We start from the raw sequence: 18,958 nt of genomic DNA, 5'->3' as shown, positions 1-18,958 counted from the left end.
CTGATTAGGTGAAATATTCTGAAATATTCTGTTCAGCCCAGTCCTACCTCATTGTTTTAAGCGCTCCAAGACACTGCCCAGCGAAAGGGTGCTATATGAATGCAAGTTGCTGTTTGTGTTTCTATTATTTATTGTATAATGCTTGTAATGGTGTTCATTTCTTTGAATTCAGGCTTTCAAATGTAAGATGCATGGCATTAAGAGATAGAACTTTCCTCCAGCGTGTGAGTTCTTCTGGTAGCTTGACACTGTGAAGACTGCAGCACTTACGAGGCTATACATGATTCCCCAAAAAATCTATAAATCAAACTAGTTGAGGTGAGGAAGAAAAGCATTCTGCAGGAAACAAAGTGGGTAATTGAACAGAGTTTAAAAGCAAGTGATTAAAAGGGTATAATGCCTAAAGTCATGTTACTCTTGTGTAATTAATCTTTTCTGAATTAAATTAGATTCTTTAGTTTGAAAACTATTGGTTTGTGTGTAATCTTCACATCTCTTAGAGATTCCACCAGGCATATGAGACACTGAGATCTAGTAGGAAATTGCTACAAGCAGACTAATTGTTTCCCTCTTGGGTCATGCAGTTCTGACAAAAAACAGACACACATAAAAGAACAGTACGCTGTATTGTTTGGGATAAATGAAAACAGTGAGAAATGAGCGAAGAAACTGTTCAAATAAAAATCAAAGCTATGAGACTGTGCATTCATGGAATGTGGAGAATGTGTGGGTCCCACTATGCTGTGTGGCTCGTGGTACTCCTGACAAACAAGAATACCACCAATATGTACCTCTAAATAAAATTTGTCATTGACTTCATGGCTGTTTGTGGGACATTGCTGTGTGCAAATTAGCTGCCTCGTTTGCTCGTACATAGACACGAGGAATCAATCTCGGGCCTATATCAGTGCAATTAAAAGCATTGTCAGCCTGGATCTTGGCAGCACTCTTGCCTCTGAGTTTGTGGGTCCAAGCCCCACATTGGACCATTGAGATCACAGTCTAGGCCAGTGAAGGCCAACCCATGACCCACAGGCCAGAAGTGTCTTGCAGGGCCGTCAAGAAGGATGCCCCAATACTTCTTGATATGTGGCTTAAATCAAGAGGTATTCAATGAAGAAAATTGATTTTGTTGTCCAACCAAAAAGGTTGGCCCCACTGGTCCAGATTAAAACTTTGCTGCTTTGTTGAAGGTGGCACTGCTTTGTTAAAGGTGAAATCCTTTGGATGAGACGATAAACCAAGGTCCTGTCTGCCTTTTCAGGTGGATGTTAGAGATCCCACAGCACTATTCAAAAAGAGAAGGTAATTTTTTCATGGTGGCTTAGCCAACAATTTTCTCCAAATAAAGTTGGTTACTCGCTCTATGGGACATTGCTGTGTGCAGATTGGCTGCTGCGTTCATCTACACAGGATTATTATTATTGTAACATCCTTTCCATTTTTTTGCTTAGTGCCTCGCAGAGTTGCAGAATATCATGATGAACTTTGAGTAAATGTGAAGTCCAACTTTTGAATGTACCATTCATTTGGAAATTCTGGGTGAGGATTGCTTATTGATTGGTAGCAAAAACTGTATTTTGCAGGAAGAGTACTAAATAATCTCTCAAATGCATGGGCAGGAAATATCCTTTACATTTTCACACTGTTTCAACTCCATTACCACTAGTGACATCAGAATGGATAATTCTGACAATCTCCGTACCACCCAAGGACAGCTTGGTTTCAAAACATTGAAACTTCAGTGTTGACTCGCCTATACAGAGAGCAACTATTTTTACAGATGGAAAGATAGGTTTTGTGTAGTGCTTCTTTGAGGCTCTGCCCGAAACTTGGGTGGTTGAGCAGGCCTGACCAAAAATAATACAGGATTTCTTTATTTGGAAGCATCTTGTAAGCTTTATGGAGTCAGCACTAAAACGCTGGCACTGCTGAGTAGAAATACTTTGTTTTGTTACGTTCGTGAAACAACCCCACTTTGCTATCGCTCTCCTTGCCTTCAAAGTGCAAAACACGTATCTCTTTCACCAAGCCTTTAACATCTTCAATTCTCCATTTTCCCGTCAAGTGCAAGCCTTTATATTTGTCAAGCACCTTGTACGTGAAAAGTGTACGTGAAAAGTGCTAAGTAACTGCAAGCCTCTGACCTCTGATTCAGAAGATTGTGGGTTCAAGCCCTAAATCAGGACTTGGAACTTGTATACTCCAAGCCGACACTTCATTGCGGTGCTGGGGTGTGTGCTATATTGTTGGAGGTGCCGTCTTTTGTTTGAGACATTAAACTGAGGCCTCGTTGGTGGACGAGGTGGATGTTAAAAGAACCCATGGCATTGTTGAAAAAGTGAAGAGATTTATCCCATATCCTGACCATGTAACCATGTAAAATTGGTCATTCACTTCTGCCATGTTCGTCCACAAATGCACACTCACTCCATAGTAAGTCCTGTGAGGTGCTTCAGGACATCCTCCTGACGTGAAAGGTGCTATACCAAATGTAAGGGTTATTGTAATAAGTAGTGTTGCAGGGCGAGATGGAACAGTGAATATAAATCATAGAAAAAATAGGAAATAACTTGTAGAATGGGAGTCAAATTCATAAATTAATAAATATGATGAACAATATTAAAAATGAAATGTTATGCCTGGGAAAAGACAGTTCTAAAATATTTACTTAATGAGAATCGTGAACACAACATAAGATGATGGATCCTTTTGCAAGATGTAAGCAAATTTTAAAATGTTTAGATTGTACCAGGTAGGAACTTTGAATTGCAGAAAGTTCGGGATGCTTCTGTTAAGCAGGAATATCTCCAAGGTAATTACATTATCAAATCACAAGGGGACATCTCCAGCAACTCAATGCTATACAGGAACTTGGCTGATGAAACATTATTTACTCTGGATGTAACACACTATGCAGGACAGCTGTGCTGGTTTATCAGAAGGATGGAAACTAGATGTCTCCAATAGAGCCAGGTAATGGGACTGCTCAGATTTCAGATATCATGTTTTTAAGCCTAGAGAAGTGAGATTCACCATCTGTCTTTTCAGGTCAATCAATACTCCTTGTGTAGAAGACACAGAGTACAAGTACTTTTTATCCAGTGACTTGCATTAGAACTGGTTCCTAAAATTGCAGTGAACTGTTTGGCTCATGATCTCTGAAGGATTGAGTCTATACTTTTGCTTTCTGAGAGACTTAAGAGTGGACTGACTTTATGTCCCTTATTAATATGGTTGTGAATTTCCTAGCTCGTATGCACCTTCTACGATAACAGTTTGAAAATAGTAGACTCTCCGAGTACTTTGCATGGATTTTGTGGAGCATCGGTGACGTGGGAAGAAGGTGGGTGTGACAATTTTGTGTGTTTTGTCTGATTTCAGCTCATCAATTGCCTACTAGAGCATGTTTACTTTCAGAGGGAGCTATTATTTTCAGCTGCACCCAAGGTCGCTCCTTTTCAGCCTGTGTTGTGTGCTTTTACTTCCCACAGGTGCAAACAGTAAATGCAGGCTAATCTGGAACAGACATAGCAAACCGGGTTTTCTTTCACAATGTCATCTTTAGGAGGCTAAAATCATAGTCAGGTTTCATTAATAAGCATTGGTTCTTAATGCTTATTATTTGAAACAGGACTCCCATTCAGATTGGGATGTGGACCTCTGCATTGTTTTGTTGTTTCTGGTATAATCAAATTACGTTGTTCACACTTTGTCTCTGTTTACCTTGCAATAAGTAGAACCTGGTGCTTAGTCGATTGGCGGATCACTTTCCGGGGGTAATATTCCCTCCCCCCAAAATTGTCACTTAATCCACGACTGTTTATGGGACACTGCTGTGTGCAATTAGCTGCCATGTTTCGCCCACAAAATATACAGTCAATTCACTTTACAGAATATTCTGTGAAGCGCTTTGAAACGTTTCAAAAATATGATATGGTGCTGTATCAAATGCAAGGATTATTATTATTAAAAGAACTTCAGAGAATAAGCCTCTGCTGATTCATGTTGAATGAGTTTGTATGCTCGTTGTTCTTTCATTTTTTAAAAGGAAACTGGATTATACTATTTTTAATTATCACGGGGTAAGAGGAATGTGACAAGCTATAGTTGAAGAGGGTGAGAGCAGAGGGAGTTCTAGGGAGCAAGGCCATGATGGCTGCGTTTCTAGTTTGATTATTGTATCTTAACCCTTCACCTGGGAGGGTGGCACAGCAAGATGTTGATTTGCATTGTTCTTTCTGCCTCTCTGCGCTATAACCTGGCTGAGAAGACAAGCACTCTGCTTTCAGGCTTCTGCCTTCATCACCATAAACCTATATTTTTTAGTCTGGTTTATGTCCCTGAAAGCAATGTAAGCTTTTCTGGCAGTAGTGTGATTGAGAGCAGAGATGGAAGTTGATATATGTTCTTGCCCAAGGCTGAGGACAGCAATGTCTGTAATAATAATAATCTTTGCATTTGATATAGGGCTTATCACATCTTCGAGATGTCTCAAAGTGTTTCACAGAATATACTGTGAAGTGAATTGACTATATTTTGTGGATGAAACGCAGCAGCCAATTGAGCACAGCCGTGTCTCACAAACAGTCGTGGATGTGTAATTAAGTGTGTGCACAGATTTAACTTATTAGTACAATTTGCTTTCAACTTTATTTAAGTTAGCTGCACAGATGGCTTCTTAAAAGGTATTGGGTGCATTGGATTTTTAAAGAATCTTGTCTTAGTGTGGTTTGCTTTTAGATTGTGCAGCTAATCGATTTTGTACTGGGTGCTGTGAAATACATGCAAAGTGTGATATAAACAGTTAATTAAAAGTGAGATAGGAGTTGGCTCTCTTCCTCTCAGAAGTTTTGCTCTCTCCCAAAGAAAACCTCAAGTGTGAGAGACGTTGAATGTATCTCTTGTGAAATGATCCACTCTGTAGTGGTTTTAGACAACATGATTCTGAGAGCTTTAAAGTATTGGAGCACTTCAATTAAACTTTAGTTGCTTTGAACTTTGATTTATTCCTATATTCCTCTGCAATTTTAAAGCATACACAGGTAACTAACATCTTGCCATCTACTAATTGTTGCATTGTTATACCTTGTGAAAAAATACAGCCTAGCCAGACACGTTATCCAATGAAATTATTATTTCTATAAGGTGCTATGGCAGCACTTAACTCTTAAAACATTACATTAGTCTCACTGGGAATAGATTCTAATGATCCCAATTTATTTCCATCCTGTATAAAACTGCATGGATGTTCACAAGGATGATCCAAGTTGTTTACATAGGAAAGAACAAGTGAGTTTGACAGTGTTGATAATATAATAATAATCCTTACGTTTGATAGAGCGCCTTATCACATCTTTGAGACGTCTCAAAGCGCTTCATAGAATATACCGTAAAATGAATTGACTGCATATTTTGAGGGCGAAACACAGCAGCCAATTGCGCACAGCAGTGTCCCACAAACAGTCGTGGATTGAAGTGACCAATTAATTATTATTATTTTGTTTTGAAGGAATTATTACCCCCAGAAAAACGATCTGCCAATCGACTAACAACTGGGTTGCTACTTACTGCTAGGTAAACAGGAGTGTGGACTAAGGAAACTTGCCTAACATTTCGCCCAGCTGGGAAACAAACCCAGGTCTCTTGCTTGCGAGCCGAGTGGTCTAACCACTGAGCTACAGGACTCCACTAAGATAAGGCAGAGGCAAAGACTCACAGATGAACACTGATGAGAGAGACACATACACAGAAGGCACAGAAACAGAGCGACACATACACAGAGCAAACAGGTTTGCCTACAATATACACAGTCACTACGTTTTACAGCAAATGCTGTCAAGCGCTTTGAGATATCCTCCCAATATGAACCAACAGAAATGTATACTTGCAAAGTGCCTTTCACGTCGGGAGGAAATCTTAAGTGCTTTACACAGCTGACTCGGCACCCATGTTGCTGCAGGTTGGGGTGGGAAGGGAAGGGGACCAAAACCTGTCAAAAACATGGGTCTTAAGGTACAGGGAGGCAAGGTGGAGGGTCTCTGGGATGGAGTTCCAGAGACTGGCTCAGAATAGCTAATAGCTCACCCGCTGTGGGGAAGATTGGAGGCATGGGGGAGTAAGGGGGTAACATGAATCAGGCTGGTGTTACCTCAGCGGCTTGGGTGATAGGGGTGCAGAAGGTCACAGAGTTAGGGTGGGCAAGTCCATGGAAGGAATTGAATGAGAAGAATTTTGAATTCGACCTGCTGGGGGATGGGTATCCAGTGGAGTCAAGAACCTTTTGAGGAAAAAGGTGCTATGTCAAATGGAAGCATTATTATTAAACCCACAGAGAGATGGGGTAGGGAATGGAGAAGGGGCAGAAATGGACAACAAAGGAGAGAAAATTACTGATATACAAAGACAAACAAGGTAGAGAACTCATTCACAAAGCCTAGTTACGCTTGCTCACTTCTATAGATCTTCGCTCTTTGGTAAGGCCTCCTCCCTATTGATGACCCCCAAAATACAATAGATAACTTTGAAGGAGTACGTTACAACTTTCTAGAATGCATTCAATCTTTGAAATGCGTCTCAATACTGAGATGTAAAGGAAAAGTAGAGACTTCTACTTCAGTTTTAACTTGATCAGAGTTGAAGAATCTTTAAAGTGTAACTTGGTTTATTTGACCATCTTTGTAGTTTTAATGGAACACAAATCATGTACCTGTTGCCCATTCTTGCTTTAACAGCGTTTTAAATGGGACGGGGATGATCACAGTTAATTTGGCATCAAGTTAATGTCTATGGTTTAAAATACATTGAGTCAAATAAGTACTTGGAAGGGTTTTCAGCACCTGAAATAGCTTGCTGTTCTATTTAAAGCTTACCACTAACCTTTGAATCCTCTGGTGATAGTGTTGATACGAGCTGCACTGCTGGCTCTAAATTTAGTCAGTTAATCCATTTCCTTGCTAGGTCAGCTAGGACATACTGATTACCTGACTGCCTTCACGTAATACTACGAACAAGTGGTGGCACAGTTTCATTCATCTAAGTTAGAATTGTTCTCTTGACATGGTGTGAGCTGGTAAGTTTCATTTCTACAATTGTAAAACAAAACTGATTATAAATAACTATTAATTTCTGACCAAAATGCCTTTTGGATTGACGATGTAAAAACTATTATAAATGTGGTAAAAAATTAATGTGTTTAAGAAGTCTGATACTACTGTTACTTGGTTCTCGGGAAGTCATCAACCACATAAGCTTCTGCTAGTGTTGTCTAATCAGGTGCTAAAATGGCATGAGGGAACAGTCAGTCTGCTAACTACAGTATATTCTTTCTCTGGGGAATAACCTGGCGTCTGATACGCTCATAACTTTCCCTTAAATGGCATGGCAAGATTAGGAAGTCAATGTGCTGGGAATTGTTTGCTTTTTTGTGGAGTCCTGTAGCTTAGTGGTTAGAGCACTCGCCCCACAAATGAGAGGACCTGGGTTCGATTCCCGGGGAGGGCGAAACGTTGGGCAAGTTTCCTAACTTGCCGGGGTTTTCCAGGGATAATATCCCTTCAAAACAATAAATAAATAAATAATAATAATTTGGTCACTCAATCCATGACTTTTTGTGGGACACTGCTGTGTGCAATTGGCTACCGAGTTTCGCCCACAAAATGTATAGTTAATTCACTTTATAGAATATTCTGTGAACGGCTTTGAGACGTTTCGAAGACGTGATATGGCGCTATATCAAATACAAGGATTATTATTATTTACAACTTAGTATTACTCTAGTATAGAATTACTGGTCATTTTAGTAAAATGATTGGCTGCCCCTCAGGGTCCTTCTTAAAAATAGTTCAGTCTTTGTGTTAACTTCACATTTTCTCCTGTGATATTATGGTGTTTGATTTCTACGGCTATTTTCAGCACCAAATTGATGTAATAAGGTGAATACTGTATTGTTTGTGATGATGCCAAAGGCTTGCCCTTATCATGAATCTTTGTGTTTTTCCTTGCTGTGTGGCTGTTAGTATACAATGATTTTATGAAATTGTGGAATTGGACATTGTGCTAAATAAGGACCTTGCTTGTGCTCGTTATCATAATAATGCTCATTCTCTCCATGTTACATTACCACTGTTATTGCCATGAAATAGAATTCTAATAACTAGTTTTCATCGTCTAGTCTTATTCATTCCCGGAGACAAAACGAGAAGCTTTTTGTCTTTTTTGTCATTTATGATTCAGGCAAAATATGGCGCTATAAAAAAAACTGTATTGCTGGGCTGAAATTGCCGAACAAATCCATCTCTTTCCTCCCCTCCACCCACGCAAAGCATAAAAAAAGTATAATATGTACAGGCCATGCAATTTTCTAGTCCTGCGTGACGCCAATTGTGTTTCATGACTATATACTTCTCAGTGTGAATGTTGTAATCGGGGAAAATAGAATGCTCTGTCTGGCACTTTCTGCCATAAAAACAAATAACTGAATCTCTTTGGGGGCAAAGGGAAAAGAAGAAATACTAATTTTCCTCTGATCCGGAAGGATAGCATGGAAGCAACCATCAAAGTTGTCCCTTATCTTTAACAGCAGAACAGAGGTAAGCTTCAAGTAAAAGAATGTGAGAGCTAGGAATAGAGGGTGACAAATGCATATGAGTGGTACAAACCCAAAGTGGTTTTACTAGTCCTGTGATTGGGAAATGTAGATTAGCAATTTATTTAATAATAATATTAAATCTCCAAAGATCTGATCTTGGTTAGTCTTTATTATTCTGGACTCCTGTGGAGCTTAGTGGTTAGAGCACTCGCTTCACAAGCGAGAGGACCTGGGTTCGGCAGAGTGAAATGTTAGGTAAGTTTCCTTACTCCACACGCCTCTGTTTACCTAGTCGATCGCTTTTCTGGAGGTAATAATCCCTTAAAAAAATAGTATTATTTTGTCAATCAATTCATGACTTTGTGGGACACTGCAGTGCGCAATTAGCTTTGAGACATCTCGAAGATGTGATAAGATGCTTTATCAAATGTAAGGATTATGATTATTACTATTAAAGAGTATGTCCATATACAGTAGTTTGCACAAACCAATTTAAAGGATGAAAATCTATGTTAAGTCTTGCAAACTTAATAACTATTGAAACATTTACAGATGGTTAATATATACCTACCTTTTCCTAATTCTTGAACTAAGATATTGGCCTTTGATTCTCTCCTGGAAATAATGCCCAAGAATTTTCCATTTATTTTCAACTGAGAATCAAAAGCCAATTCTCACTTCTAGAATCATCAAAAATTTATAGCATAGATGGACCCATGCTAGTCCTCGACTGGACTGTATCCCTGCCCATTCTTCCTGCTGCCAACTCCCTCTCCCTCCATATTACTCTTTATTTGTTCTTTAGGATTTATCCACTGCCCTTTCAAATACGGTTCAGGACCTGGGTTCAACATCCCATTTGTATTAAGATGTTTAATATTCTAATAACCTCATATGTGAAAAAAAATGCTTATCTCTCCATTCATTATTATGCCCTCTTGTTACAGACTAAGCAGTCAGTGGAATGGCTTTTCTCTTTCTTATCAAAATTGTTTTATAATCTTGATATGCTTTATTAAATCATTTTGAAAGCAATTGAATGAAGCTTTAATCCTTTTAAGGAAATGATAGCCTTACAACATCAGATGCATGTCTATAACAAGAAGCTTTTATTCATTTCATACTGGTGCTAATTGTCAACCACAAACTTAACGATTTCCTTCACAGAAGGAGGAACCGAATACGTTTGGAAAATATTGTAAAAGGGGGAAAATAAGTCCTTGTTCTGAATATTTATTTATTAGTTATTTATCGACTCAGACTGTTTACTCTTTTGCTATTCACCTGATAGTCTTATGATCTTTGCATACATTAGATAAATGCAATGTAGATTACTAATAATCCACATTTGCTATTGCCCATATATTTGATCTCTCTTTATGATTCATCAGTTTAATTTTGTAAATTCCATAGAAACATAGAGAAATACATCCTGTGTCTAATCTTTACTATTCTATCTGTTGAAGAACACCTAAGTCAATACCTTCAACTTCTGATACTGTAGTGTCAGCAAATCCTTTGAAATGTAGTAACTGGTACAGGTTTTATATCATCGCATGTGTGCCTAGAGCTATTTTGCATATGTCAAGCTTGCCTTTGCCTAACAATTGTTTCCATTCACAGTGTCTGCCAATAAATGAATTGGTTATTTAAAGCTGAGGAATCTTTCCACTGTTATTTGTGTTTGGTGGCTAATATTGGTACCAGAAAAAATATTCCCCCGACCTATACATCTAAAGTTAACCATACAGTCAGCAATCATAAAAGTTTGAACTTTTGGTTCACTATTAGTTGAAAGATTTCATGATTAGTCATTCACCATTCACATTTACCAACAAAAAACATACTTCATTTGGCAGTACTTAATTAAAAAGCACTTTCAAACAATGACGTGGTAGTGTACAATAAACATAAGTTTTTCTTTTCTTTCTTTCAAAACATAGAATTTCAAATAAGTTCAAAACTCCTATAGGTCACTAAGGGGAGAATAGAAGTAAAATAAACTGTTTAATTTAATGCGAGAAACCTTTGGCAAGTTTCCTTACTCCACACGCCTCTTGTTTATCTAGCATAGCAGTAAGTAGGAATCTGGTTGTTAGTCGATTGGCAGATTGCTTTCTGGTGATAACAGTCTCAAATAAAAATTGGTCACTCAATCCATGATTATTTCTGGGACTTAGCTGTGCGTAATTGACTGCCACTTTTCGCCCACAAAATACAAAGTCACTCCACTTTATCCTGTGAAGAGCTTTGAGAAGTCTCAGCGATGTGATAAGGCAGTATATCAAATACAAGGATTATTGTTATTAATGGCAGGCCAAATGAAAAAAGGGTGGAGGGGGGGGAAGAGCCTGATCCAATAGAAAGATTTTTTGCCAAACTTAATTAATTAAAATGCTAGCAAAAAAATATTAAGAGTCTGTTTATCTTTTGCAGGAACTGGCATTGAAATGACTAAAGAAGACCCCTTTGTCGAATCCTCACATGACGGAAGCTCTGTGTGCAGAAATTACAGCCCAGTATCCTCAGATTCTGAGAGAGCAGTTGTCTACCCAGTAGCTTCTGCACCTATGCCTACAGATTGCGGTAAGTACAGTAGTTAGTTCAGCCACCTACATTAGGAAAGAGCAGACCATGAACACTTCATTAATTGTTAAATAATTCAGTTCTTTTTGATGGTGTATTTGCTTTTCCTGGAAGGGGTATCTCCACCGATATACTTTGCCCAATCTTTAGCCTAATTTGTTGAAGATATCAATGATTCTGTATTGTATTACTGTCCAATGCCTCGGGACCTCTTGCCAACGTGAAAGGAGCTATACAAATGTAATTTTGTCTTATTTCCATGAAGCAGAGCAACCAATATCCTGTTGCAAAGGTGATCAGATTCCAGGTAAAAATGGAGCCATACTGATACAGGAACATCCTGGAAAGTTCTCGTCCGCTTAATCCATGCAAACGTTTTGAAAATTCATAATTATGGAAGCAGTATTTTCACACTTTTTAAAAAAAAAACGCTTCATCAAAATCTTTAAGGGAGAGAAATTATAGGATACTTTTTGCAGTTGGCTGTACCACTGTCTGAGTGGGGAGCTAGGCAGGAAAGCCAGTTCAAATGCTTTAACTCAACTGTTTATCTTTATTGAAGAGTTGTTTAAAATAACTAGCTGCTGGCAAAGAAGGAAAAAAATCGGTCCACCATGTTTGCCTTATGAGGTTATATTATGCATGGAGTGGCTTAGTGCAAGAAAGTCCAGTATTTGTATTTGAACTGATAGAGAATAAGAACATAAGAATTAGGAACAGGAGTCGGCCATTCGGCCCCTCGAGCTGCCCCGCCATTCAATAAGATCATGGCTGATCTTCTGACCTAACTCTAATTACCTGCCCTGTCCCCATATCCCCTAATCCCTCTGTTTTTAAAAATCTATCAGTCTCAGCCTTGAAGATGTTCAAGGTCTGAGCATCTACAGCCTTCTGGGGTAGTGAATTCCATAAAGTCACTACCCTCTGAGTGAAGAAATGTTTCCTCAACTCTGTTCTAAGAGGCTGACCCTTAATTTTCAGACTGTGACCCCTGGTTACAGATTCTCCTACCGGGGAAACAGTCCCTCAGTGTCTACTTTATCAGCCCTTTAAGAATCTTATATGTTTCAATAAGTTCTCCCCTAATTCTTCAGCACTCCAGAGAATATAGCCCTAGTTTATTCAGCCTATCCTCATAGGTCAGTCCCCTCATCCCAGGAACTAACCGAGTGAATCTACGCTGCACCCCAAGTGTGTCGAAGTATTATCCATCCAGATTGCAGCTTCCTCTTCTCCATCAGTGTAAATGCTTTGGGATGCTACTCTGAGATTCCCAAGCACTCTGGGACTCTACCCTATGTAAGGGGCACTATATAAATGCAAGTTGTGTTGTTTTAAAAATGTAAATACAGGGCATCCTGTTAGAAAGCACCTTGCTGGAGCGAGTGAGCTTTGAATGTTGGTGTTCTTTGGATCCGTCGTTACCAGAAGCGCAGTACAATTCCAGAGCGGACTCGCCCTCTGCAAGTCAGCCAGTCAGCTCAACACGGCAGGTTTACTTCGCACAATACAATACAAAATTACGTTGGGAGGACGTCCCAAGGCGTTGGTCTGTTATAAAGCAGGGTGTAATTTGGTGGACCGAAGACACAGCATTAGAACCTCTACCTACACACACACACACACACCTTATGTAAAGTTAGACTTTGATGCAATTTACTAAGCTAGGAACAGTCAACCAACTCAGAAATGCAGCATATCTGTTTTACAATTATTAGAATCGGACTCCATGCTAAGCCATTTTATTTTGCTTGTTATTCCCTCGTACAGAAGTCCTGTAGCTCAGTGGTTAGAGCACTCGCTTTGCAAGCGAGAGACCTGAGTTCAATTCCAGGCAGAGGGCGAAACCTTGGGCAAGTTTCCTTACTCCACACACCTAATAATAATCCCTCCAAAACCAAAAACAATAATAAATTGGTCATTTTCAATCTACGACTGTTTGTGGGACATTGCTGTGCGCAATTGGCGGCCGCGTTCGCCCACAAATATACAGTCAATTCACTTTACAGTGTATTCTGTGAAGCGCTTTGGGATGTCCTTCCGACATGAAAAGCGCTATATCAAATTCAAGGATTATTATTTCAGCGCTTTGGGATGTCCTCCCGACGTGAAAGGCGCTCTATAAATGGAATCTTGTTGTTGTTTTTATGCAGCTTTAACCTTCTGTGCACGCCTGGTTGCAGAACACCTTTTTCTTACATATAGGAGTGTAATGTGTGAATCGATCCAAATTTCAATGCAAATCAAGCAGAGCCTTTAACTTTCAAATTGTGCCCCTATTTTCTTGAGTTGTTTAAAATAAATTTAGTGTTGAAGGGTTGTTATTGCTGTTTATTATTATTGTTGTAGTTATTCAACTGTTGGGAATCCATCCCAGTGGAATAGCTACAGTTTTAAACAAAATAGCTGTTTTTTCAGCTCAGTGGAGAATATTATTTGCGCATCATCCAATTCTAGGCAGGTTAGTTTGGATTGCAAGTTGTTCGTTTTACTATACAACATGAATAATAATAATGATCCTTGCATTTGATATAGCTCCTTATCATGTCGTTGAGACGTCTCAAAGTGCTTCACAGGATACTCTGTAAAGTGCAGTGACTGTGTATTTGTGGGCGAAACTTCGTACTTCGCGCAGGTCGCATTAAATGTTATGATCGCCACTGACATGATTTATGTGAGTTTTACTGTTCTCCACTACAGTGTCAGACAATTATGAATGTAACTCCTGATGTGGAGTTTGAATGTGTAATCTGCTGACCCAAAGAAGTTATTATTTAACAACACTCCCCTTGTTTGTTGAGCTTGCCATTGAATGCTGCTGTTTGTTTATCAATGCAGTGATATTTCTGCTATTCACACTTGGATTTTTGTTCTTAATCTCCAGACTTTTCTTTCTTTGATCCACAAGACCCAGCATGCCAGAGAATCCTACATGATCCCAAATCGACAATTTCTGAGCTCTTTGCTATTTTACGGCAATGGGTCCCACAAGTCCAGCAGGAGATTGATGTGATTGGAAATGAGGTAAAGCAAAACTTCCAGATTCCTAAATACTTTGCATCTTAAAAAAACACAGCAGGAGTCTAATATTGTACATTTAGATATGCCGAAGTGGCTGATCTCTTTTGTTCTGATGATACCTTTCATTTGGTTGAATGCAAGGCGACAAATAGTTTGATCACAAGCTTTTGTTTGTATTGAAATTTTAGATACCTTTAACTGTAAGGCTATAATTGATGAATATTTCTAAAAGGCTGGCTTTTCACACTAAATATTTCTCAAATAATGAGTGAAATTAAAGGGGAGGTAATCATTATGGAGTACATTTTGGGTTTTCACAATTGGATTCTTCAGACTTGAAGTTTGATGCAGTAATAAGTGCCTTGAAGTTCAGAATGCATTTAGGAAAGCCTAGCATTAGAACTGTGCAAGACTTCCATTTGGTCACACAGGAGGTGGGCAGGCAGCCAGAACAAGGGATGATTGAATGATTCATGCTGAGCCTTTGAAGGAAAGAATATGCTTAAAATATTTGAGGTACACTTGAGCTCTAACTCTATTTCATGTGACAACTGATTGACAAATGATTTATTTGTTCATAGTGTGGGATTTGAAACTATATCAAGTTTTATGAATCTTATCAGGACACTGATGTGAATGAATAATGAAAGTGATATCTTTGAGCTGTTATGTTTAAACCATGAGATTGAAAATATTATTGCTACAGTAAGCAGATGGATTGGATGTTTCATCTGTATATTTAATGACCTTAATAAAGATGTATTTTCCAGGGCAACACATATTCCTTATAATTCGGACAAATTGGAGTATGATTTTATTTAACACTGCCTATTCTGCTTAAGCAGTAAAAGTTTAATTATAAATCTGGGATCCCCAAATCTTGACTCTTGCCTAACACTCTCTGGAATTAAGGTGTCCAGGTAAGCAGAGTGCCTTACTCTGAGGATTATATTCCAGACATGGGAATCTTTATGTGCAGTTCCAGACGTGATTGCATACATGAAACTCTGCCTGGTTTAGATACTCTTAAGCTGGTGATGGGTTTCCGCATGTGTCAGAACACTCAGCAGAACAAAAAAAGCTCATAGACTTTTTTAATGGGCTGGGGAGCTCTTTTAACCTCCCCTTTTTTTCATTTATTATACAAGTTTGGTCCGTATTTTAAGATGCGACAGGTGGACAAAAACCTTTTCGCAAATGTAATCTGTAAAATGCTCTCTGGTTTTCGTGCAGCAGCGAGCTCGAGTTTCTAGCTCAGTGATTCATGCAGAAGTATATATTGAATAAGATATAAAGGATGACATTATTCTTCTTGTCAAGTGTAAAATGCAGCCGCATGCTTGAGTATAAAGCCCCAGTTTGGGTATTTACTTTTATCTTGGATCTTAAATGTAATTGAGTCCAATGACAGGACATTTCAAATTTAAGGTTTGTAAATCTGAGCAAAGAGATTGTATTTCTCTTTTGACCATCCAGCTCTGTGGCTAACTACTTATGAAGGTCACTTCATCTCTTAAAGATATTTCAGAAGTAATTCCAGATGCGGGAGCTGATATCAACTGTAGCCTTTGTTACGTTAGGATGACTTGTACCCTTCAAATGTATAGTTTGAAAACAAAATTACATTGCGTTCTGAATGAAGATTCAACCACATCGAACACAATCCTAATTTAGTGCTCACAATGATACTGGATCATTTGTCTTGAATACATGGATGCGAATATGTGAGCAAGGAAGTAAGCACATTATTCTCATTCTTGCTCCTTTAGATTCTGAACCGAGGATGTCACGTAAATGACCGAGATGGTCTTACCGATATGACTCTGTTGCACTATGCCTGCAAAGCTGGAGCTCAAGGTATTGGTAAGTTGTGTCTTATTAGTACCTCAATAATAATAATAATACTTGCATTTGATACAGGGCCTTATCACGTCATAGAAACATCTCAAAGCGCTTCACAGAATATATTGTAAAGAGAATTGACTGTATATTTTTGGGAGGTGAAATGCTGTAGCCAATTGCTCAAATATTTATTTTGAGACAGAATTGTGATATTTAAAAACTTTTTTGTGCTTTATGACCTTTTTGTCCTCCTCACCATTTTTAGCCTCGGTATGTGTGCTTTTGCTGGGTTTATTACTGACTGACTGTTTGACTAGCAGATAGGATTGCAATGGGGATGAGATGGCAGATATTAGCTTCTGATATTTTTATCCAATCGTATCCTCTTTTGATATGTTGATCAAGACTTATAAATGCCTAGTAAATCAATCTTGACCAACTAATTCTGTCTAAAACAAATCTGATATTTAAGCAATTTAATTAATGCTTCTGTATAAACATTTAAAAAAAATCAATTCATGGACCATTAGGTGGCAGATCTTGTTCAGTGTGGATACATATAAAATTATTATTGTGGAAAATGATGAATTATGTTAAATGGAGCAAACATAGCTGATCAGGAAAGACATCTAGGGCTTGTGGTAAATCTGAACCAGCTCAATTCAATGCTTTAGCAATAAACTTGCACTTATAATAGTGCCTTTCATGTAAAATACATGTCTTGAAATGCTGCACAAATGATTACTAATTGGGGAGGAAAAGGAGGGGAATGCAAGGTTGTTTATCAAAGTCAGGACACAAGAGAGAGGTTCTGAAGGCATGGAATTGACATTGTTGGTTCAGGTGAATTATTCATTATGATGAAGGGTTTAACTTATCAAAGCGCATTAATTAGCACTACAGAAGGTCAGGATGGAGCATCTTATACCAAGGGTAATGTGTTTGTGGAATAGGTTACCAGGGAAGATCACAACAGCAGATTTTAAACATGGAGCAAAACGTGTATGAATATTTTTGGGTAAAGAAGGGATTGTAGAATTTGACGAGAAGAGAATGAAGGAAAGAGGAATCGACTTATTTAGAGATTACAGCTTCTAAATATTTGTAATGCAAAATGCTCGGTTCAGGAAATAGGTTCAGGATAGCGAAGGACAAATTTAGGACAGACCCCATGAAATTCTTCGAATAAAGCGTAACGCCTCTGTTTACTGAGCAGTAAATAGAATCCCGGTTGTTAAAAAATACGGTCATTCAGTCCGCGACTGTTTGTGGAACACAGCTGTGTGCAATTGGTTGTCAAGTTTCATCGTGATCAGGCGCTATATCAAATGCAAGGATTATTATTTTTATTATTAATGAGTGGGTTACCCAGACCAGTCGATTGAGGCCAGGATGTAAAACTTGCTCAAAAAGGTTAATGTAAGTGTAATTACATGGCTCTACCACTTGGTGGCAACATTATAACAGTAAATGTTGGTCGCGGCTGATTTTTGGCAATAGGTTAACAACAACAACAACAAGGTTACATTTGTACAGCGCCTTTCACGTCGGGAGGACGTCCCAAGGTGCTGGGTGGACAGAGTACAGCATTTCAGACCCGAGCTGGAGTTGGCGAGGGAGGGGAAGGGTGTGGCCGATGGTACGGTCGAAGAGGAGGGTCTTGAGACGGGACTTGAAGGAGGCAAAGGAGGGGGCGAGGCGGAGTGATTGGGGGATGGAATTCCAGAGGTTGGGGGCAGAGTGGCTGAAGGCTCTCCCACCAATGGTGGGGTAGATGGGTCGGGGGATGTGGAGCCGGCCAGAGCCGGCTGAGAAGATGTCGCAGAGGTAGGGTGGGGCGAGGCCATGGAGGGCTTTGTAGTTGAGGACCAGGATCTTGAACTGGTTCCTCTGAAGGATAGGGAGCCAGTGGAGTCGGGTGAGAATGGGGGAGATGGGGTCACAGAGTTTGGTGCAGGAGAGGACACGGCTGCAGAGTTCTGGATTATCTGCAGTCTGTGGAGGGAGGAGTTGGGAAGGCCGACAAGCAGAGCGTTTGCATAGTCGAGCCTGGAGGTGATGAAGGCAATGAACGAGAGCTTCAGCGGCCTGAAGGATGGAGTGGCAGAGTTGGGCGATGTTACGGAGGTGAGGGAAGAAGGAAGGAGAGCGGGTCATGGCTTGAATGTGGGGGTGAAAAGACAGTTGAGGGTTGAACAAGACCCCGAGGTTCCTGACTGGCTGGTGAGTTGTTGTGTGCAACCATGGAGGTTGATGCTGCCAGAGCCTGAGGTACAGAGGCGCTGGCGAGAGCCAATCAGGAGGGCTTCAGTCTTGTTCACATTCAACTGTACGAAATTTGCCTTCATCCAGGACTTGATGTCCGACGGCAGTCTGTCAGGACAGCAGTAGTCCTGGGGTTGAGGGTGGAGGCAGAAAGATAGAGTACGGTGTCATCCGCATACATGTGGAAGTTGGCCCCATGTCTGCAGATGATGTCACCGAGGGGGAGCATGTAGATTACAACCCTGACAGAGATGCAGAACATACAATTAATCTTGGTTTTATTTATCCAGAATGTATATGCAAGAGATACGTTTGTGATAATATATGGTATTGTACAAAACTTATTCCGTTAAATCAAATCAGCGTTTGTCAGACTATCCTATCCTCCATTTAGGGGGGAGTTAAATGGGGTCTCCTTCAAGCTGAACTGACTCCAAGGTAACTGGTTTAGCAATGAAATATCAGAATGGAGCCAGCCCTCTGTGTCGGTCTCAATAGTCCGGTTCCTGATTTGGGCGGGTCTGCAGTATTCCAGGGCACTGCTGATGACCACTCAGCCACCATGGCTCATCAGCTGGACCTGGAAGGGCAGACTCGTCACTCGGGGTGGGGAATCTTCTGAGCCATCAAAGCCCTAACAGTTAGAGTGGTCGT

At 39.7% G+C, this 18,958-nt stretch overlaps 1 protein-coding gene across 5 annotated transcripts in view; it reads left to right on the top strand.

Moving 5' to 3' along the window:
* Window positions 1-18,958, top strand: part of clip3 (CAP-GLY domain containing linker protein 3) — a 140,308-nt gene that overhangs the window by 4,261 nt on the left and 117,089 nt on the right. For 3 of the 5 annotated variants that reach the window (XM_042332804.1, XM_042332803.1, XM_042332805.1), the window contains exons 2-4: window positions 11,027-11,176; window positions 14,061-14,200; window positions 15,967-16,060. In XM_042332804.1, coding sequence (XP_042188738.1) covers window positions 11,041-11,176; window positions 14,061-14,200; window positions 15,967-16,060 — 370 coding nt within the window. In that variant the 5' untranslated portion in view covers window positions 11,027-11,040. Of the gene's footprint in view, window positions 1-3,087; window positions 3,347-7,016; window positions 7,073-11,026; window positions 11,177-14,060; window positions 14,201-15,966; window positions 16,061-18,958 lie in introns of those variants that run through there. The other 2 variants (XM_007896823.2, XM_007896825.2) reach the window with 2 other exon arrangements.

Source organism: Callorhinchus milii, unplaced genomic scaffold (assembly GCF_018977255.1).
Source record: "Callorhinchus milii isolate IMCB2004 unplaced genomic scaffold, IMCB_Cmil_1.0 Scaffold3, whole genome shotgun sequence".
Taxonomy (NCBI): domain Eukaryota; kingdom Metazoa; phylum Chordata; class Chondrichthyes; order Chimaeriformes; family Callorhinchidae; genus Callorhinchus; species Callorhinchus milii.
This window is presented reverse-complemented; position numbering and strand designations above follow the sequence as displayed.